Source organism: Theropithecus gelada, chromosome 14 (genome assembly GCF_003255815.1).
Source record: "Theropithecus gelada isolate Dixy chromosome 14, Tgel_1.0, whole genome shotgun sequence".
Lineage (NCBI taxonomy): Eukaryota > Metazoa > Chordata > Mammalia > Primates > Cercopithecidae > Theropithecus > Theropithecus gelada.
In genome coordinates this window covers 85,667,392-85,685,874 of record NC_037682.1, presented here as the reverse complement: position 1 = coordinate 85,685,874, position 18,483 = coordinate 85,667,392, and the positions used below count along the sequence as shown (strand labels likewise).

At 39.8% G+C, this 18,483-nt stretch overlaps 1 protein-coding gene across 1 annotated transcript in view; it reads right to left on the bottom strand.

The window, feature by feature from the left end:
- The window catches only part of CEP295 (centrosomal protein 295), a 77,523-nt gene that overhangs the window by 11,898 nt on the left and 47,142 nt on the right, over positions 1-18,483 (bottom strand). The window contains exons 16-18 of the mRNA XM_025356396.1: positions 17,005-17,182; positions 16,723-16,866; positions 12,692-12,844 (exon numbers count right to left, since the gene is read on the bottom strand). Of these exons, the coding sequence (XP_025212181.1) occupies positions 12,692-12,844; positions 16,723-16,866; positions 17,005-17,182 (475 nt within the window). The remainder of the gene's footprint in view (positions 1-12,691; positions 12,845-16,722; positions 16,867-17,004; positions 17,183-18,483) is intronic.

Below are 18,483 nucleotides of genomic sequence, written 5' to 3'. Positions count from 1 at the left end.
AATTAGCCGTTGGGGTGGTGCATGCCTGTAGTCCTAGCTACTCTGGAGGCTGAGGTGGGAGGATCAATTTAGCCTGGGAGGTCAAGGCAGCAATGAGCTGTGGTTGTGCCACTGCACTCTAGCCTAGGTGACAGAGCAAGACCCTGTCTTAAAATAAAATAAAATAAAATTGAAACAATCTGAATCTGGGAATGATTCTGAGAAAGAGAAAAGGTGTCCCTGGTATCCAGGAGCTGACCAGACACTATCAGGTAGGCCCTGGTGTTCTGTTAAACATCAACAATTCCATGGAATGCCAATCTCAGAAAGAGCCACTCTGTGACCATGATAAAGAAAAAAAAAAATGAGACCCTTTGTAACCACATCTGAACACAGACAAAACCATGAATACTGTCTAAACCACAAGAATGGCCAAGCATTCCCTCATCCTGGCTAATAGGAGTGACTGCTGCTGTTTTACCAGTTACAACTTTAGCTTCACTTCCATTCATACCACCTCCTAGATAAGAACTTTTCAGGTACCGAAACAGAATTACTCCTGCTTCCTGACAACATCCAATACTAATAATCAAAAAGCCCTGTTTCCTCGAATCCTTCTCCCAATCCCCTAAAACAAGCGCAAATCCTGTAAGTCCTTTCTAAATATCCATTTACTGAGATGCCTCGTGGTTGCCCAGGGTATGCATTCCCCCTCACTGCAACAGGTCAGCCACTCAGCTTTGTTCAACTATAGTTGTGTTCCTCGTAGTCTTTAGCTAGAGGATATCAACGAGTAGAATAAAAAGAAAATGCAAATATCCATTGTGTAAATAAAAAAGAGTAATGCGGGGGCGGGGTGGGGGTAGAGCTAGAGAGATGAATAGAAGCTTCCACCAACTGTCCTCATCACAGTAACTTCAAAGTTGGCAACTGAGGTGGGAAATTAAAGAAAAATAAAATTTAAAAGAAAGAGAAATAAGCTTTCCTGTATTAGGCTGACTTGTCCCAGAGGCAGCAACAGGCACAGCCCAGACCCAGGAAAAGTCTTAATAATATTATCTAATGTGCTCTGGAGACTCTCCCTCCCAGCACTCCCTCAACATAAGGAGAAGAAAAACAAGTTTTCCTTTGTTTTATAGTATGAGTTTATAGATTCTTGTTCTCTGTAACTAATAACTTCAAGTATTCTGTTTTTTTTTTTTGAGACGGAGTCTTGCTCTGTCGCCCAGGCCGGAGTGCAGTGGCGCGATCTCAGCTCACTGCAAGCTCTGCCACCTGGGTTCACACCATTCTCCTGCCTCAGCCTCCCGAGTAGCTGGGACTACAGGTGCCCGCCACCACGCCCGGCTAATTTTTTTGTATTTTTAGTAGAGACGGAGTTTCACCATGTTAGCTAGGATGGTCTCGATCTCCTGACCTTGTAATCTGCTGGCCTCAGACTCCCAAAGTGCTGGAATTACAGGCGTGAGTCACCGTGCCCGGCCAAGTATTCTGTTTTATCTAAGAATTACAACGAAGGTCATGAGAAGCCTAAGCAGGTCTGAACTACAGCTGTCTGGGCACCATAGTGAAGGTTATGAGATAAACCAGTGCAAGGCTCTTCAGAGCAAAACTAGATAATGGACATCCGGGCTGCATAGCAACGGTTTATGAACCTGTTACAATTTGATTAACTGTCTTTGTCCTGCCTCTGTATCCCTGCTTTCACGCTGCTGTAAGCTTGCTTCGAGCTAGCCCACCCTCTTTTGTGAAGTGTGTATAAAAGCCAAGTATTGTCTTTGTTCTGCACCCAGTCTTTGGACATTGAGTCTGCTGGGTCTGAGTGCACTCAATAATAAAGACATCCTCCTGTATACACCCCAAGTACTGTATACATCCTTCTGTATACACTCTCTCTTGTCCTCCTGTATACACCCCAAGTACTGTATACATCCTCCTGTATACACTCTCTCTGGTCCTCCTGATTCCGCAACAGCAACTATATAAAAAAGTACCTTCATATGAACCAAAAATCAGGTGAGCAATCACAGTGCTTGGTTTTCACTTCATATCACTGACAGAGGCACTGAAGAGGACAGCAAAGACAGTCTTGAAATGCCAACACCACCCTTCCCTCATCTCCAGACAGTGGCCACATGGTGCAGAAAGAGAATCTGCATGCTTTGGGGAAGGAGAGCCCAGCCATTCTGGGACTTTGCATTGGAACTCAGTGTGGCCAGCACCAGGCAGAACTCAGCAAATGCCCATGGAGGGAGCATTTAGACCAGCCCTAGCCAGAGGGGAAGTACCCACTCTAGCAGTTGGAAGTTGAGTTTTGGCAAGTCTTGTCACTGCGGGCTAAATTTAGTGCCCTGGAGTCCTAAATAAACTTGAAAGGCTGTTTAGGCCACAAAGACTGCAACTCCTAGGCAAGTCCTAGTGCTGTGCTGAGCTCAGAGCCTGTAGACTTGGAGGGGTCACACGACCTACTGAAAACCAGCTAGGGTGGCGAAGGGAGTGCTTGTGCCACCCCTCCCCAAATCCCAGGCAGCACAGCTCACAGCTTCAAAAGAGACCCCTTCCTTTGGCTTGAGGAGGGAAGGGGGAAGAATAAAGAGGACTTTGTTTTGCAAACTGAATACCCACTCAGTCACAGAAGAATAAGACACTGGGTGGATTTATGAGGTCCCCATACTAGGACCTAGCTGTTGGATGACATTTATAGACACATCCTGGGCTAGAAGAGAATCTGCTGCCTTGAAAGGAAGGATCCAGTCCTGGCAGGACTCATCACCTGCTGACTAAAAAGCCCTTGGGTCCTAGCAGTGGAAGCCAGGTAGTATATGCCATGGGCCTTAGGTGAGACTCTGAGACATGCTGGCTTCATGTGTGACCCAGCATATTCATAGCTGTGATGGCTATAAGAGACTCCTGTTTGAGAAAAGCAGAGGGAAGAATAAAGGGGACTTTGCCTTGCAGTTTAGGTACCAGCTTGGCCACAGTGGGGAGTAGCACCAAGTGGGATCTTGAGGTCCCCGATTCCAGGCCTTGGCTCTTAGATGCCATCTCTGTTGCGAGAAGTCAGGGACCTCGAACGGAGGGACCGGCTGAAGCAGCGGCAGAACCACATAAATTGTGAAGATTTCATGGACATTTATTAGTTCTCCAAATTAATACTTTTATAATTTCTTACGCCTGTCTTTACTGCAATCTCTGAACATAAACTGTGAAGATTTCATGGACATTTATCACTTCCCCAATCAATACTCTTGTGATCTCCTATGCCTGTCTTTAATCTCTTAATCCCGACATCTTCATAAGCTGAGGATGTATGTTGCCTCAGGACCCTGTGATGATTGTGCTAACTGCACAAATTGTTTGTACAGCATGTTGTGTTTAAACAATATGAAATTTGGGCACCTTAAGAACTGGATAACAGCGATTTTCAGGGAACAAGGGAGATAACCTTAAAGTCTGGCTGCCTGTGGGCCAGGCAGGACAGAGCCATATTTCTCTTACTGAGGGAAGAGAGAGACCCTCTCTTATTGTTTTATATTGTTTTATACTCAGTACCTGTTTTAAGAAAAAAACCAAGAAAGTGAAACCAGACAGGCAGCCTGGCGCCAGGCTCGAAACCAGGCCGGGGCCTGCCTGGCCTAAACCTAGTAGTTAAAAATCAACTACGTTGTATAGAAGAATATTGTGAAACTCCCTGTTCTGTTCTGTTTCACTCTGACCACCAGTGCATAAAACCCCTGTCACATATCCCTTAGATTGCTCAATCAATTACGACCCTTTCATGTAAAATCTTTAGTATTGTGAGACCTTAAAAGGGACAGAAATTGTGCACTCGGGGAGCTCAGATTTTAAAATGGTAGCTTGCCGACGGTCCCAGCTGAATAAAGCCCTTCCTTCTACAACTCGGTGTCTGAGAGGTTTTGTCTGCGGCTCATCCTGCTACATTATTACCAAAAACGGGTAAGAGAAATGTTGCTGAATTCTTTCCCCAATAAGGAATATTAATAATAAACAGCCACAGGAAAAGACTGCATTCCCAGGGTGGGGCCTCTAAAATGGCTGCCCTGGGAGTGTCTGCCTTTATGCAGTTGTAGATAGGGATGAAGCACATCCTAGTCTCCTGCGGCGCCCCCAGGCTTGCTAGGATTAGGAAATTCCAGTCTGGCGAAGTCTCATCAGACCGGTTCTCTGCTCTTGAACCCTGACAATGCATGCACAGCAGGACATGGAAGTTCATTAGTGATTCTAGTTTCTCCCTGACCTGCTGCCTTGTGATCTTTTGTTGCCCTTGAAGCATGTGATCTCTGTGACCCACACCCTATTCGTGCACTCCCTCCCTTTTGAAAATTGCTAATAAGAACTTGCTGGTTTTACGGCTCAGGGGGCATCACGGAACCTGCCAACATATGATGTCTCCCCCGGATACCCAGCTTTAAAATTTCTCTCTTTTGTACTGTCTCCCTTTATTTCTCAGACCAGCCAACACTTAGGGAAATAGAAAAGAACCTATGTGAAATATCGGGGCCTGGTTTCCCCCAATACTGAACCTACCCTGGGTCAGAGAGGAGGAAGCCCACTGCCCTGAAGAGTCCCATGCCTGGCAGCATTCACAACAAGCTAACTGAAGAGCCACTGGGCCTTAAGTGATTATCAGTAGTACCATGACAGTACTCTCCATAGGCCTGTGGTGGTGGTGGACAAGGGGAGACTCCTTTGCCTAGGGAAGGGAAGGGAACAGTGGAAAGGACTTTTGGTTTTGGTGCCTGCTTAGCCACAGTAGAGTACCCGATAGAGTTCTAAAGATTCTGATTCCAGGTACTGGCTCCCAGACAACACCTCTGGATTTGCCCAGGGCCACTTGCTGCCCTGAAGGGAAGGATGTAAGACGAGCTGGCTTCACCACCTGCTGACTGCAGAGCCCTAGGGCCTTGAATGAAGGCCTTGATGGTAGGCAGGTAGTGGTTGCAGTGGGCCTTGGCAAGAGAGACACTATTTGTTTGGGAGACAGGAAGGTAAAGAATAAGTCTCTGCTGGGTAGTCCAGAGAATTCTTCTGGATCTTATCCAAGACCACCAGGGCAGTACCTCTATGAGTCTGCAAGAACTACAGTGTTACTGAGCTTGTGGTATCCCCTAATGAAGACATGGCTGCAGGGACCAAAAACTTAGATCACAACACCGAAGCCCCTTTGAATACTCAGAAAACTGTACCAAGATGGATGTGTACAAGCAAGCCCAGACTGCAAAGACTATAAGAAATACCTAACTCTTGGCAGGGCATGGTGGCTCACGCCGGTAATTCTAGCACTTTGGGAGGCTGAGGCGGGTGGAACATGAGGTCAAGAGATTGAGACCATCCTGGCCAACATGGTGAAACCCCGTCTCTATTAAAAATACAAAAATTATCTGGGCTTGGTGGCACGTGCCTGTAGTCCCAGCTACTTGGGTGGCTGAGGCAGGAGAATTGCCTCAACCTGGGAGGCAGAAGTTGCAGTGAGCTGAGATCGTGCCACTGCATTTCAGCCTGGTGACAGAACAAGACTCCGTCTCAAAAAAAAAAAAAAAAAAAAAGAAAAAGAAAAAAATACCTAACTTTTTAATGCCCTGGTACAAATGAACATCTACAAGCATTAAGACCATACAGGAAAACATGACCTCGCCAAACTAAATAAGGGACAAGGGGCCAATCCCAGAGACACAGATATGTGACATTTCAGACAGAGAATTCAAAGATAGCTGTTTTGAGGAAACAAAGAAACTCAAGATAACACAGAGAAGGAATTCAGAATCTTATCAGATAAATAAAATGAAGACAGTGAAACAGTTAAAAAGAATCAAGCAGAAATTCTGGAGCTGAAAAATGCAATGGACATACTGAAGAATGGATCAGTCTCTTAATAGTAGAACTGATCAAGCACAAGAATGAATTACCGAACTTGAAGACAGGTTATTTGAAAACGCACAGAGGAGACAAAAGATAAGAGAATTAAAAAGAATGAAGCACGCCTACAAGATCTAGAAAATAGCTTTAAAAGGGTAAATCTACAAGTTATTGGCCTTAAAGAAAAGGTAGAGAGACAGGGAGAGAAAGTATGTTCAAAGGGATAATAATAGAGAACTTCCCAAACCTAGTGGAAAATATCAGTATTCAAGTACAAGAGGAATAGAGAACACCAAGCAGATTTAACCCAAGGAAGACTACCTCAAGGCATTGAATAATCAAATTCCCAAAGGTGAAGGATAAAGAAAGAATCCTAAAAGCAGCAAGAGAAAAATAAACAAATAATATACAATGGAGCTCCAATATCTGGCAGCAGACTTTTCAGTGGAAACCTTACAGGCCAGGAGAGAGCGGCATGACACATTAAAAGTGCAGAAGGAAAAAAACTTTTACCCTAGAATAGTATATCTGGCAAAAATATCCGTCAAAAGTAAAGGTGAAACAAAGACTTTCCTAGACAAATAAAAGCTGAGGGATTTCATCAAAACCAGACCTGTCCTACAAGGGATAATCAAGGGGGTTCTTCAATAGTAAAGAAAACATTAGTAAGCAATAAAGAATGATCTGAAGGTACAAAAATCATTGGTAATAGTACACAGAAATACACAGAATATTATAAAACTGTAATTGTTTTGTGTAAACTAATCATACTTAAACAGAAAGACAAAAAGATGAACAGATAAAAAATAATAAGTACAACTTTTCAAGATATAGACAGTACAATAAGACATAAATAGAAACAACAGAAAGTTAAAAAGCAGGGACAGAAAGTTGAAGTACAGGGTTTTTATTAGTTTTCTCTTTGCTTGTTTATGCAGTCATTGTTAAGTTGTCATCAGTTTTAAATAATGGGTTATAAGATATTATCTGCAAGCTTCAGGGTAACCTCAAAAACATACAACAGATACACAAAAAACAAAAGGCAAGAAATCAAAACATACCACCAGAGAAAATCACCTTCACTAAAACAACAATAACAACAACAACAAAACAGAAGAAAGAAAAGTAGGAAGAGAAGACCACAAAATAACCAGAAAACAAATAACAAAGTGACAAAAGTAAATCATTACTTATCAATAATAACATTCAATGTAAATGGACTAAACTCTCCAAGCAAAAGACATACTGTGGCTGAATGGCAAAAAAAAAAACAAGATCCAATGATCCAATGATCTGTTACCTATAAGAAATACACTTCACCTATAAAGAAACACAGACTGAAAACAAAAACATGGAAAAAGAGGCAAATGGAAACCAAAAAACAGCAGGAGTAGCAATACTTACATCAGAAAAAATAGACTTTGGCCAGGTGTGGTGGCTTATGCCTGTAATCCCAGCAGTTTGGGAGGTCCAGGTGGGCAGATCACCTGAGGTCAGGAGTTCGAGACCAGACTGGCCAATATGGCGAAACCCTATCTCTACTAAAAATACAAAAATTAGCCAGATGTGGTGACACATGCCTGTAATCCAAGCTACTTGGGAGGCTGAAGCAGGAGAATCGCTTGAACCCAGGAGGCGGAGGTTGTAGTGAGCCAAGATCCTACCACTGTACTCCATACTCCAGCCTCGGTGACAGAGAAAGAAAAAAAAAAAAAAAGACTTCAAGACAAAAACTATAGAAAGAGAAAAAGCAGATCATTATATAATGAAAAGGGGTTAGTTCAGCAAGAGGATATAACAATTATAAATATATATGCACCCAACACTGGAGCATCCAGATATATAAGGCAAATATTATTACAGCTAAAGAGATAGCTAGACCCCAGTAAAATAATAGCTAGAGATCTCAACATCCCACTTTCAGCATTGGACAGATCTTCCAGACAGAAAATCAACAAAGAAACATTGGGCTTAATCTTCACCATAGACCAAATGGACCTAATAGATATTTACAGAACATTTCATCCAATGGCTACAGAATACATAGTCTTCTCCTCAGCACATGTATCATTGTCAGAGATAGACCACATGTTAGGCCACAAAACAAGGCTTAAAACATTCAAAACAAACAAACAAACAAACAAACAAACTCAAATAGACCAGGGGTGGTGACTTACGCCTGTAATCCCAGCACTTTGGGAGGCTGAGGTGGACGGATCACTTGTTCCTGGGCGGTCACGAGTTTGAGACCAGCCTGGCCAATATGGTTGAAACTCCATCTATACTAAAAATACAAAAATTAGCTAAGCATGGTGGCACATGCCTGCAGTCCCAGTTATTCGGGAGGCAGAGGCAGAAGAATTGCCTTAGCCCGGGAGGTTGAGGCTGCAGTGGGACAAGATCGTGCCACTGCACTCCAGCCTGGATGACAGAGCTAGACTCTGTCTCAAAACAAAAACAAAAACAAAAACAAAACTGAAATAATAACACTTATCTTTTCTGACCACAGTGGAATAAAACTAGAAACCAGTAACAAGATAAAAACTATACAAACACATGGAAATTAAACCAGTAGGCTCCTGAATGACCAGTGGGTCAATGAAGAGACTAACAAAGAAACTGAAAATTTCTTGAAACAAATGATAATGGAGACACAACCTACCCAAACTTATGAAATACAGTAAAAGCAGTACTAAGAGGGAAATTTATAGCTATAAGTATCTACATAAAACAAGAAGAAAAATTTCAAATGAACAACCTAAAAATGCATCTTAAAAAACTAGAAAAGCAAGAGTAAATCAAACCTAAGGTTGGTGGAAGAAAAGAAACAATAAAGATCAGAGGAGAAATAAATGAAAGGGAAATGAATAAAATAATGCAAAAGATCAAGAAATCAAAAATTGGTTTTATGAAAAGATTTTAAAAATTGACAAATCTTTAGCCAGACTAATTATTAAAAAAAGGAGAAGACCCAAATAAATAAAATCAGAAATGAAAAAGGAGACATTATAACAGGTACCGCAGAAATTTAAAGGATCATTAGAGACTACTATTAGCAACTATATGCCAAAATTGGAAAACTAGAAGAAATGAATAAATTCCTAGACACATACAACCTACCAAGGTTGAACCATGAAGAAATCCAAAACCTGAGTAGACCAAGAACGAGTAATGAGATCAAAGCTGAAATAAAAAGTCTCCCAGCAAAGAAAAGCTCAGGACACTATCACTTCACCACTGAATTTTACTGAACACTTAAAGACAAACTAATACCAATCCCACTCAAACTATTCTGAAAAACAGAAGAGGAAGAAATACTGCCAAACTCATTCCGCAAGGCCAGTATTTCCCTAATCCCAAAACCAGACAAAGACGCAATAAAATAAAATTTACAAGTCAATATCTCTGATGCATACTGATGCAAAAATCCTCAATAAAATACTAGCAATCAAATTCAACAACACATTAAAACAGTCATTCATTACGACCTAGTGGAATTTATCCCGGGGATGCGAGGATGGTTCAATGTATGCAAAACAAACAATGTGATATATCCTATCAACAGAATGAAGGACAAAAACCACATGATCATTTCAATGGATGCTAGAAAAGCATCTGATAAAATTCAACATTCCTTCATGATAAAAACCTTAAAAAACTGGGTACAGAAGGAATATACCACAATAAAAGCCATATATGACAGACCCACAGCTAGTATCATACCAAATAGGGAAAAACCTGAAAGCCTTTCCTCTAAGATCTGAAACACAAGGATGCCCACTTTCACCACAGCATTTTTATATGCCAAAAGCACATCACCTGAAAAAGAAATCAAGAAAGTAATCCCATTTACTACAGCTACAAAGAAAATTAAATACCTAGGAATTAACAAAAGAAGTGAAAGATTTCTACAACGAAAATTGTAAAAGATTGATGGAAGAAATTAAAGAGGACACACAAAAAATGGAAAGATATTCCATGTTCCTGGATTGGAAGAATCCCAACATTATTAAAATGTCCATACTATCCAAAACAATCTGCAGATTCAATGCAAGCCCTATCAAAATACCAATGACATTCTTCATAGAAATAGAAAAAAAATCTTAAAATTTATATGCAACCACAAAAGACTCAGAATAGCCAAAGCTATCCTGAGCAAAAAGAACAAAACTGGAGGAATCTACCTAACTTCAAATTATACTACAGAGTTACAGTAATCAAAAAAGGATGGTACTAGCATAAAAATAGACACACACAGATCAATGGAACAGAATAGAGAACCCAGGAACAATTTCATACATTTACTGTGTACTCAGTTTTGAGAAAGGTGCCAAGAACATACATGGAGGAACAGAGAGTCTCTTCAGTAAATGGTGCTGGGAAAACCGGATATCCATATACAGAAGAATAAAACTAGACCCCTGTCTCTCACCATATACAAAAATCAAACCAAAATGGATTTAAGATTTAAATTTAAGATCTCAAACTTGAAACTACTAAAATAAAACATTGGGGAAACCCTCCAGGTCACTGGTCTGGGCAAAGGATTTCTTGAGCAATACCCACCCCACAAGCACAGGAAATGAAAGCAAAAATGGACAAACGGAATCACATCAAATTAAAAAGCTTTTGCACAGCAAAGGAAACAATCAACCAAGTGAAGAGACAACCAATAGGATGGGAGAAAATGTTTGTAATTACCCATCCATCTGGCAAGGGATTCATAACCAGAATATATAAGGAGCTCAAACAACTCTGTAGGAAAAAATCTAATTATCTGATTAAAAAATGGGCAGAAAATCCGAACGGACATTTCTCAGAAGAAGAAAATGGCAAACAGGCATATGAAAAGGTGCTCAATCAACACCAATGATCACTAGAGAAATGCAAATCAAAACTACTTTGAGATATCCTCCCAGTCCAGTTAAAATGGCTTTTATCTGAGACAGGTAATAATGAATGTTTTGCAAAGATGTGGTGAGAAGGGAACACCGTTGGTGGGAATGTAAATTAGTACAACCACTATGAAGAGCAGTTTGGACGTTCCTCGAAAAACTAAAAATATTGCTACCATATGATTCAGCAATCCTGCTGCTAGGTATATACCCAAAGAAAGGAAATCAGTATACTGAGGAGATATCTGCACTCCCATGTTAACTGCAGCCAAGATTTGGAAGTGACCTAAGTGTCCATCAACAAACAAATGGATAAAGAAAATGTGGCACACACCACAATGGAGTACAATTCAGTCATAAGAAGGAACAAGATCATGTCATCTGCAATAACATGGATGGAACTGGAGGTTATTATGTTAAGTGAAATAAGCCAGGCACAGAAAGACAAACTTCATATGTTTTCACTTATTTGTGGGAACTCAAAATTAAGACAATTGAACTCACGGAGATAGAGAGTAGAACAATGAGTTATCGGAGGCTGGGAAGTGTAGTTGGGGGTCGTTTGGGGAGTGGGGATGGTTAATGGGCACAAATAAGCAGTTAGATAGAATAAAATCTAGTATTTGCTAGCACAACAGGGTGACTATAGTGAATAATTTCATTGTACATTTTGCAATAACTAAAACTGTAATTGAATTGTTTGTAATTAAGTATAAATGCTTGAGGTGATGGATACCCCATTTACCATGATGTGAATATTATACATTGTATACCACTATCAAACTATCCCATATACCCCATAAATAGGTACACCTACTATGTAACCACAAAAATTAAAAATTAAAAAATAATCTGTTTTATTTTAAAATGTCAAAAATTATAGTTCACTGAAAATTATATCCTTTACAGTTATTTTAATCCACAATTTAAAGAGGAGATATTGAAGTTAATTTTTTTATAAACCCTCAAAAGAATATCCCTTTCCTTCATCTCTCATTCCACTCAACTATAGATACAAGTAAGATATCAATTATCTAAGTAGATGTACAGCTAAAATAAAAATAAATCTGGCTATAAAATGTAACTTCTCTCTTTTTTTGAGACGGAGTCTCGCTCTGTCGCCCAGGCTGGAGTGCAGTGGCTTGATCTCGGCTCACTGCAAGCTCCACCTCCCAGGTTCACACCATTCTCCTGCCTAGCTGGGACTACAGGTGCCCACCACCACACCTGCCCATTTTTTGTATTTTTAGTACAGACAGGGTTTCATGGTGTTAGCCAGGATGGTCTCAATCTCCTGACCTCATGATCTGCCAGCCTTTGCCTCCCATAGTGCTGGGATTACAGGCGTGAGCCACTGTGCCTGGCCAAAATGTAACTTCTTAAAAGATGCCTTACAACTAATAAAATAGTACTACAATTATGCTTTGTAGGATCAGTACACAAATTATATATAAAATATCCTGTTATATATATATAAATTCAGAAGTGAGAAGATTAACATTGGCTGTCTTTGGGTGTTAGGATGAAGTGATTTAAATATTTTTCCTTGTAATTATCTTTATTTTCCAAATATTTAGAAATAAACATAAACGAGCTTATTTAGAATGCCCACAGATAGACTTTTTAAAATATTTAACAGTACTTAATTAGATATGGATTGTTACAAATAAGCTTAAAGATAAAATTTACGGATGCTGCCAATTGTATAAAACTCATACCTTGATAAACTTCTTACTGGTATTTAGTAAAACAATTTAAAAGCAAAATTACTCATTTAACGACTGCATAGAAAAATATAGTAAGGGTGCATCGTAACGATTCCATTAACAGCAGTAACTGAAGTTATTTACCATTTTTCACCATTACAAATAACAAAATAATAAATATCTTTTGTCCATGTATCCTTGTGCATACAATTCTACTTTCCATTTATTTCTCACCTGCTTCATCATAGTCATCACCACAGACATTCTCTTGGCCAACCTGTTGAAGACAACTAAATGGATCACAGGCCAATGGGCTCCCAAAGAAACTTTGTTCTCGGCTTATTGAGACTCTCAGGGGGTCTCTGTCTTGATAAATACCTGGTTTACCTGGGGGAAAAAAAAATTTCCACTTCAGTTTCTGGAACTATTAATAGCTAGAACTAAAGTGCCAATTTAGATTATGGGTAGAAATCTAAACCCCTAAAGACTTAAAGTACATAGCAAGAAAATAATTCCTTATCTTTCACAGTCAAGCTTTTACATTATTTGTACTCAATTTTACTAAGCTTTTAATGATGCTGCTACCTCACCACATCAGATTATGCCCCAGTATTGACTAATCACAAAGAAAATTCATGGAGAATTTACCAGCCATTATAACATGCATTCACAATTTATATATAAAGTTCAAAAATAACCACAACTAATTTGTGGTATAAGAATCAAGATATGGTTTAGAAGAGAGGGGATGATAACTGGGAAGGTAAAAGAGAAGTGTTTACTGGGTTCTCTAATGTTCCACTTCTTGACCTGGTGGTGTTTACATGGGTATGATTATTACAGTGATAAACCACTGAAACAAACATGATTTGTGCACTTCTTTGAAGGTTATATTTTGATAAAGCATCCCCCCAAAAACTGGGGAATTAAGGGTGCTAGGCACTACTACAAAAGGACTATATGCAGCAGGAAACTAAAAACAGAACATTTAAGACTATGTACTTGGAAGAGTTATATCCCTCTCCTGAGATCCCTGTCCATCAACAACATCTCCAGAGGAAACTAAAGGTTTATTCTCCGGAGAAACCGAATCTGATACACTCTGGGGTCCAGGGGATCAGACACAGAAAGGAGGCAAGAGTGGAAGGGGGTGACAGAATGCCATAAGGAAATCAGAGGGCATTAAAACAAAGTCTGTATCCTCAATCCAGATCTCCTAGGTCTGGCTCAATAATATCAACAGCCAGGCTTATATCAAGCTTAGAAGGTATTTCTTTGAATAAACTAAACTTCCCTCAAGGAATGGAACGACAGATACTAAGGTGAACGTCCTCTCTACAAAGCCATACTTTTTCCAATAAAGTCCAACAGCATATATGGCCCCTCACCCTGACAAAACCTCCAACTGGCCTTTTAGCATCCCATTCAAATATGAAGATATTAGAGGAAAGGCTCTAAAGTATACGACAGAGACAACAAAAAATGAAAGAACTCAAACAAAAAATATAAAACCCCAAACCAAAAAATCCACTATAAATATTTGAAGTAGATATTCTGCATCCATGAAACAACAGCAGGATGCTATAAAAAAGGAAAATAATCAGAGAAAAAGAGTAACCTTTTAGAAACTACAATTTGATCAAAAGTTCAAAAGAAAAGTCAGAAGACAAAATTAAGAAAATTTGCCCAGAAAACAAAACCCAAAGAAAAAGAAATGAACTACAAGGAAGAGAAGAAAAAATCGAAAGATCAATATAGATCAGTATTTCTCAATCTTATTTTTATCATCCCTTAAGGAGTCTTTTTTAGACTTTTCCTTTTCAAACTGCCTCTATCCCCATTCAGTTTTAATAACCACAAATATACTGCGTATCTGTTTATGCATATTTGTGCTTTGTACATATAAATAGTAAAGTTTTTTTTACCTCCCCAAGAACCAATTTTTATCCCTGTAGGGGGAAAAACACCCTTGTTAAGAATGCATAGCAGCCTGGCGCGGTGGCTCAAGCCTGTAATCCCAGCACTTTGGGAGGCCGAGACGGGCGGATCACAAGGTCAGGAGATAGAGACCATCCTGGCTGACACGGTGAAACCCCGTCTCTACTAAAAAATACAAAAAAAACTAGCCGGGCGAGGTGGCGGGCGCCTGTAGTCCCAGCTACTCGGGAGGCTGAGGCAGGAGAATGGCGTGAACCCGGGAGGCGGAGCTTGCAGTGAGCCAAGATCACGACACTGCACTCTAGCCTGGGCGGCAGAGCGAGACTGTCTCAAAAAAAAAAAAAAAAAAGAATGCATAGCATGGCCCATAAAACTTCCAACTAAAAGGTGTTCCACACAAAGAGAAAATAGTGCAAACTACATTATACTGAGAAGTATTTAACTGAAGTAGTAGAAAGTGGAAAGACAGACACTCTAAAAAAACTTTAAGCAAATTAAATAAAGAAGACAATTTACTACACGAAAAAAAGTTTAGAAAAATAAAATATAATCACATAATATACTAATGAACTCAGCAGTGAAAAAGGTCTATGTATCACCATAATGATAATTTAGCTTAATTTTTGCTTAAACCCACTGCAACTATGGAAGTAAATACAAGAAGAAATACTTAAAAGACTTGAAAAGTAACTGCCTCTGGTGAGTGGTATTAAAGGGTGTGTAGGGGGCAGGAAGAACTGCTGTTTCATGTTATACCTTTGAGCGCTATTTCCCTTTTCAAATTACTTGCATGTAATATGATGATACAAGTATTACCCTAAGAAGTATGGTAAAGGCTATGATGAGAACAAGACTTCATGAGAAGGAAATCTGAATAAGTTTACCAAACAAATGACACTTCCTAAGTCTTGGGAGGAAGAGAAAGATCATGAGGGCCCGGTAGTTCACCTACTGGGGGTTTTGGTAGGGATTTTAGTTCACCTACCTAGGGATCTTGACTTATTTAGACTTATTCCTAGACTTAAAAAGAAACCACTGCAGTCTCAACCCCCTGAGCTTAGGTGAGTCTCCCACCTCAGCCTCCCAAGTAGCTGGAACTACAGGCAAGCGCCACCATATGGGGTTTCACTGTGTTATACCAGGTTGGTCTCAATCCTCCCATCTTAGCCTCCCAAAGTGCTGGCATTACAGGTGTGAGTCACTGCACCTGGCATACCTCCCTTAATTCTTTCAAACGCTCAGAAACACAGGTACAATATTTTATAGCTGAAGATCAAAACAGCTAATATTAACATTACAGCTTTTTTTTTCAACTACTATACTAATGAGGATACAACTTCTAAGTACCTTTCTATTGATAAAACTAATTTTCCCCTTTAAAAAATAATTTATTTTGATAAATTTGATCGAGAAAATTATTTAGTGAATCTGAATTCTAAAAATAATTATGAAATTCACATAAGACTATTTATTAAGAATTACAGGGATGGGTGTTTTAATATTTTTTTCTGACACCTGCATGTAGAAAGTAGTACAGTGAATAAATAGATCTGTTCTAATTGACCATAAAGCCAGGATTTAAGCATAATAATCCTATAAAAATACAAGAAAAGAGCAGTGAAGGTAGGAAAGTAGAAAGTGACAAAGGAAAAGAGAAAAAAAACAACCTGAGTATATCCTAAAGAAACACATTTAGAAGGCAGACATGAAAGGAAGCAGAGGGAACAAGAGTGTCAGAACACAGAAAATCAAAAAATTTTTGTCTACAATAAGTTGGTTCCCCATAAACAAGATAAAGAAACTGTATAGTCATAGTTATTACCCATGCCACATTTCCTTAAGTCCAAATTTTAAATACTGTTTACATAAACCATTTTTTCCTTTTCATGAAAGTCAGTCTAGGTTTCTTTTTTTTTTTTTTTCCCAATCTCCCTTTTCTGCTATAAGTTTAACAAAAAACATTTTACACTCTGAAAAAATGTAGACCAGGTGTGGTGGCTCACGCCTGTAATCCCAGCACTTCGGAAGGCTGAGGTGAGCAGATTATCTGAGGTCAGGAGTTCAAGACCAGCCTCGCCAATATGGTGAAACCCTGTCTCTACTAAAAATACAAAAATTAGCTGGGTGTGGTGGTGGGCACCTGTAATCCCAGCTACTCGGGAGGCTGAGGCAGGAGAATTGCTTGAACCCTGAAGGTGGAGGTTGCAGTGAGCCGAGATCACACCATTGCATTCCAGCCTGGGCAACAGAGCAAGACTCCATCTCAAAAAAAAGTAGAAAACTGGCAAATTATTTAAAAATCTTACTTTATCAAACCATCTATTTACCTAGTAGAGAAGTTCTGCCACTTGCTGGTGACTCTACTTCTTGTATCGCACTAAGTTCATGCTGGTTTAAGTCCAAACCACACTTGACTTTTGCTACAGGTGGTTTTGAGGATCTTCTCCCCAGATCTCTTTCCAGATGCTCACCTATTAAGTCAATGACAAGGTTGGGTACAATACAAAATCTATTAACATACTTCTAACTTTTTTTCAACTAACAAACTACAGGGGACGAAAACAAGGAATAATCAGTGAAATAATTACAATCAAACACAATTATCTTACCACTTTGCTTGGCACTAGTGTCGTCTGAAGCCAAATGATCATCATCAGAGTTGTTCCTATCTGCATGCCTAATGTTTTCCTGATCATTTCCTGCTAGATCTTGTGTGTTAGGAAACCACTCTCTGAGCTGTCCCATCTTCTGGGTTTTTAAATCATTTTCAACTGTGGGCTTACTTATCTGAAAAAGTGGAGATGAGGGTGGGGAAACACAAGTTGGGGGATCATGTGAAGAAGTATTCATTAGATTTTTATCTCCCTTCTTAAATTAGAAAGTCAACCAAATAAACAGTTCCATCAATCACACTTTACATTTTTATCTATATATAAAAAATAAGATATGCTTCTAATGCCAAAAGGATTTCCACTGAAAATACAACCATTTGGCCGGGTACTGTGGCTCACATCTGTAATCCCAGCACTTTGGGAAGCCAAGGTGGGCAGGTCACCTGAAGTCAGGAGTTCAAGACCAGTCTGGCCAACATGGTAAAACCCCATCTCTACTAAAAATACAAAAATTGGCTGGACGTAGTGGTGCGTGCCCATAATCCCAGCTACTTAGGAGGCTGAGGTAGGAGAATCACTTGAAACTGGGAGGCAAAGGTTGCAGTGCCATTGCACTCCAGCCTGCAGCCTGGACAACAGAGCAAGATTTCGTCTCAAAAAAAAAAAAAAGAAAGAAAGAAAATACAACCATTCACAGCCTTGGACTTAAAAACTTAGTCTCCAGCCAGGTGCAGTGGCTCATGCCTGTCATCCCAGCAGTTTGGGAGGCCGAGGCGGGCAGATCATGATGTCAGGAGATTGAGACCAACCTGGGCAACAGGGCAAAACCGTCTCTATAAAAAATACAAAAATTAGCTGGGCCTGGTGGCACATGCCTGTAATCTCAGCTACCCCGGAGGCTGAGGCAAAGGAATCGCTTGAACCAGGGAGTCAGAGGTTGCAGTGAGTCAAGATGACGCCACTGTACTCCAGCCTGGTCACAGAGCAGGACTCCATCTCAAAAACAAACAAACAAACAAAAAACAAAACAAAACAAAAAAAACTTAGCCTCCACTGCATCTTTCCATAAGAGATTATATTTGAGTATTTCCCTCTGCTTTTCTTTTGCCATTACTTTTCCTTTAAATGACCAGTAAATCTCTAGACGTTAACTCTTCCTGAACCCAACTTAAGCTTCTTTTCTACATTAAAGGATTTGTAGAATTCTATTTAGACTAAATAATAAATTTAGGAAGTAGCCTTTCATTTATTTATTTTTTTGAGATAGGGTCTCCCTCATTACCCAGGCTGGAGTACAGTGGCATAATATGGTTTACTGCAGCCTCAACCTCCTGGGCTCAAGTCATCCTCCCACGTAAGCCTCTAGAGTTGCTAGGACTAGAGGTACATGCTACCATGCCTGGCTAATTTTTGTATTTTTTGTAGAGACAGGGTTTTGCCATGTTGCCCAGGCTGGTCTTGAACTCCTTGGGCTTG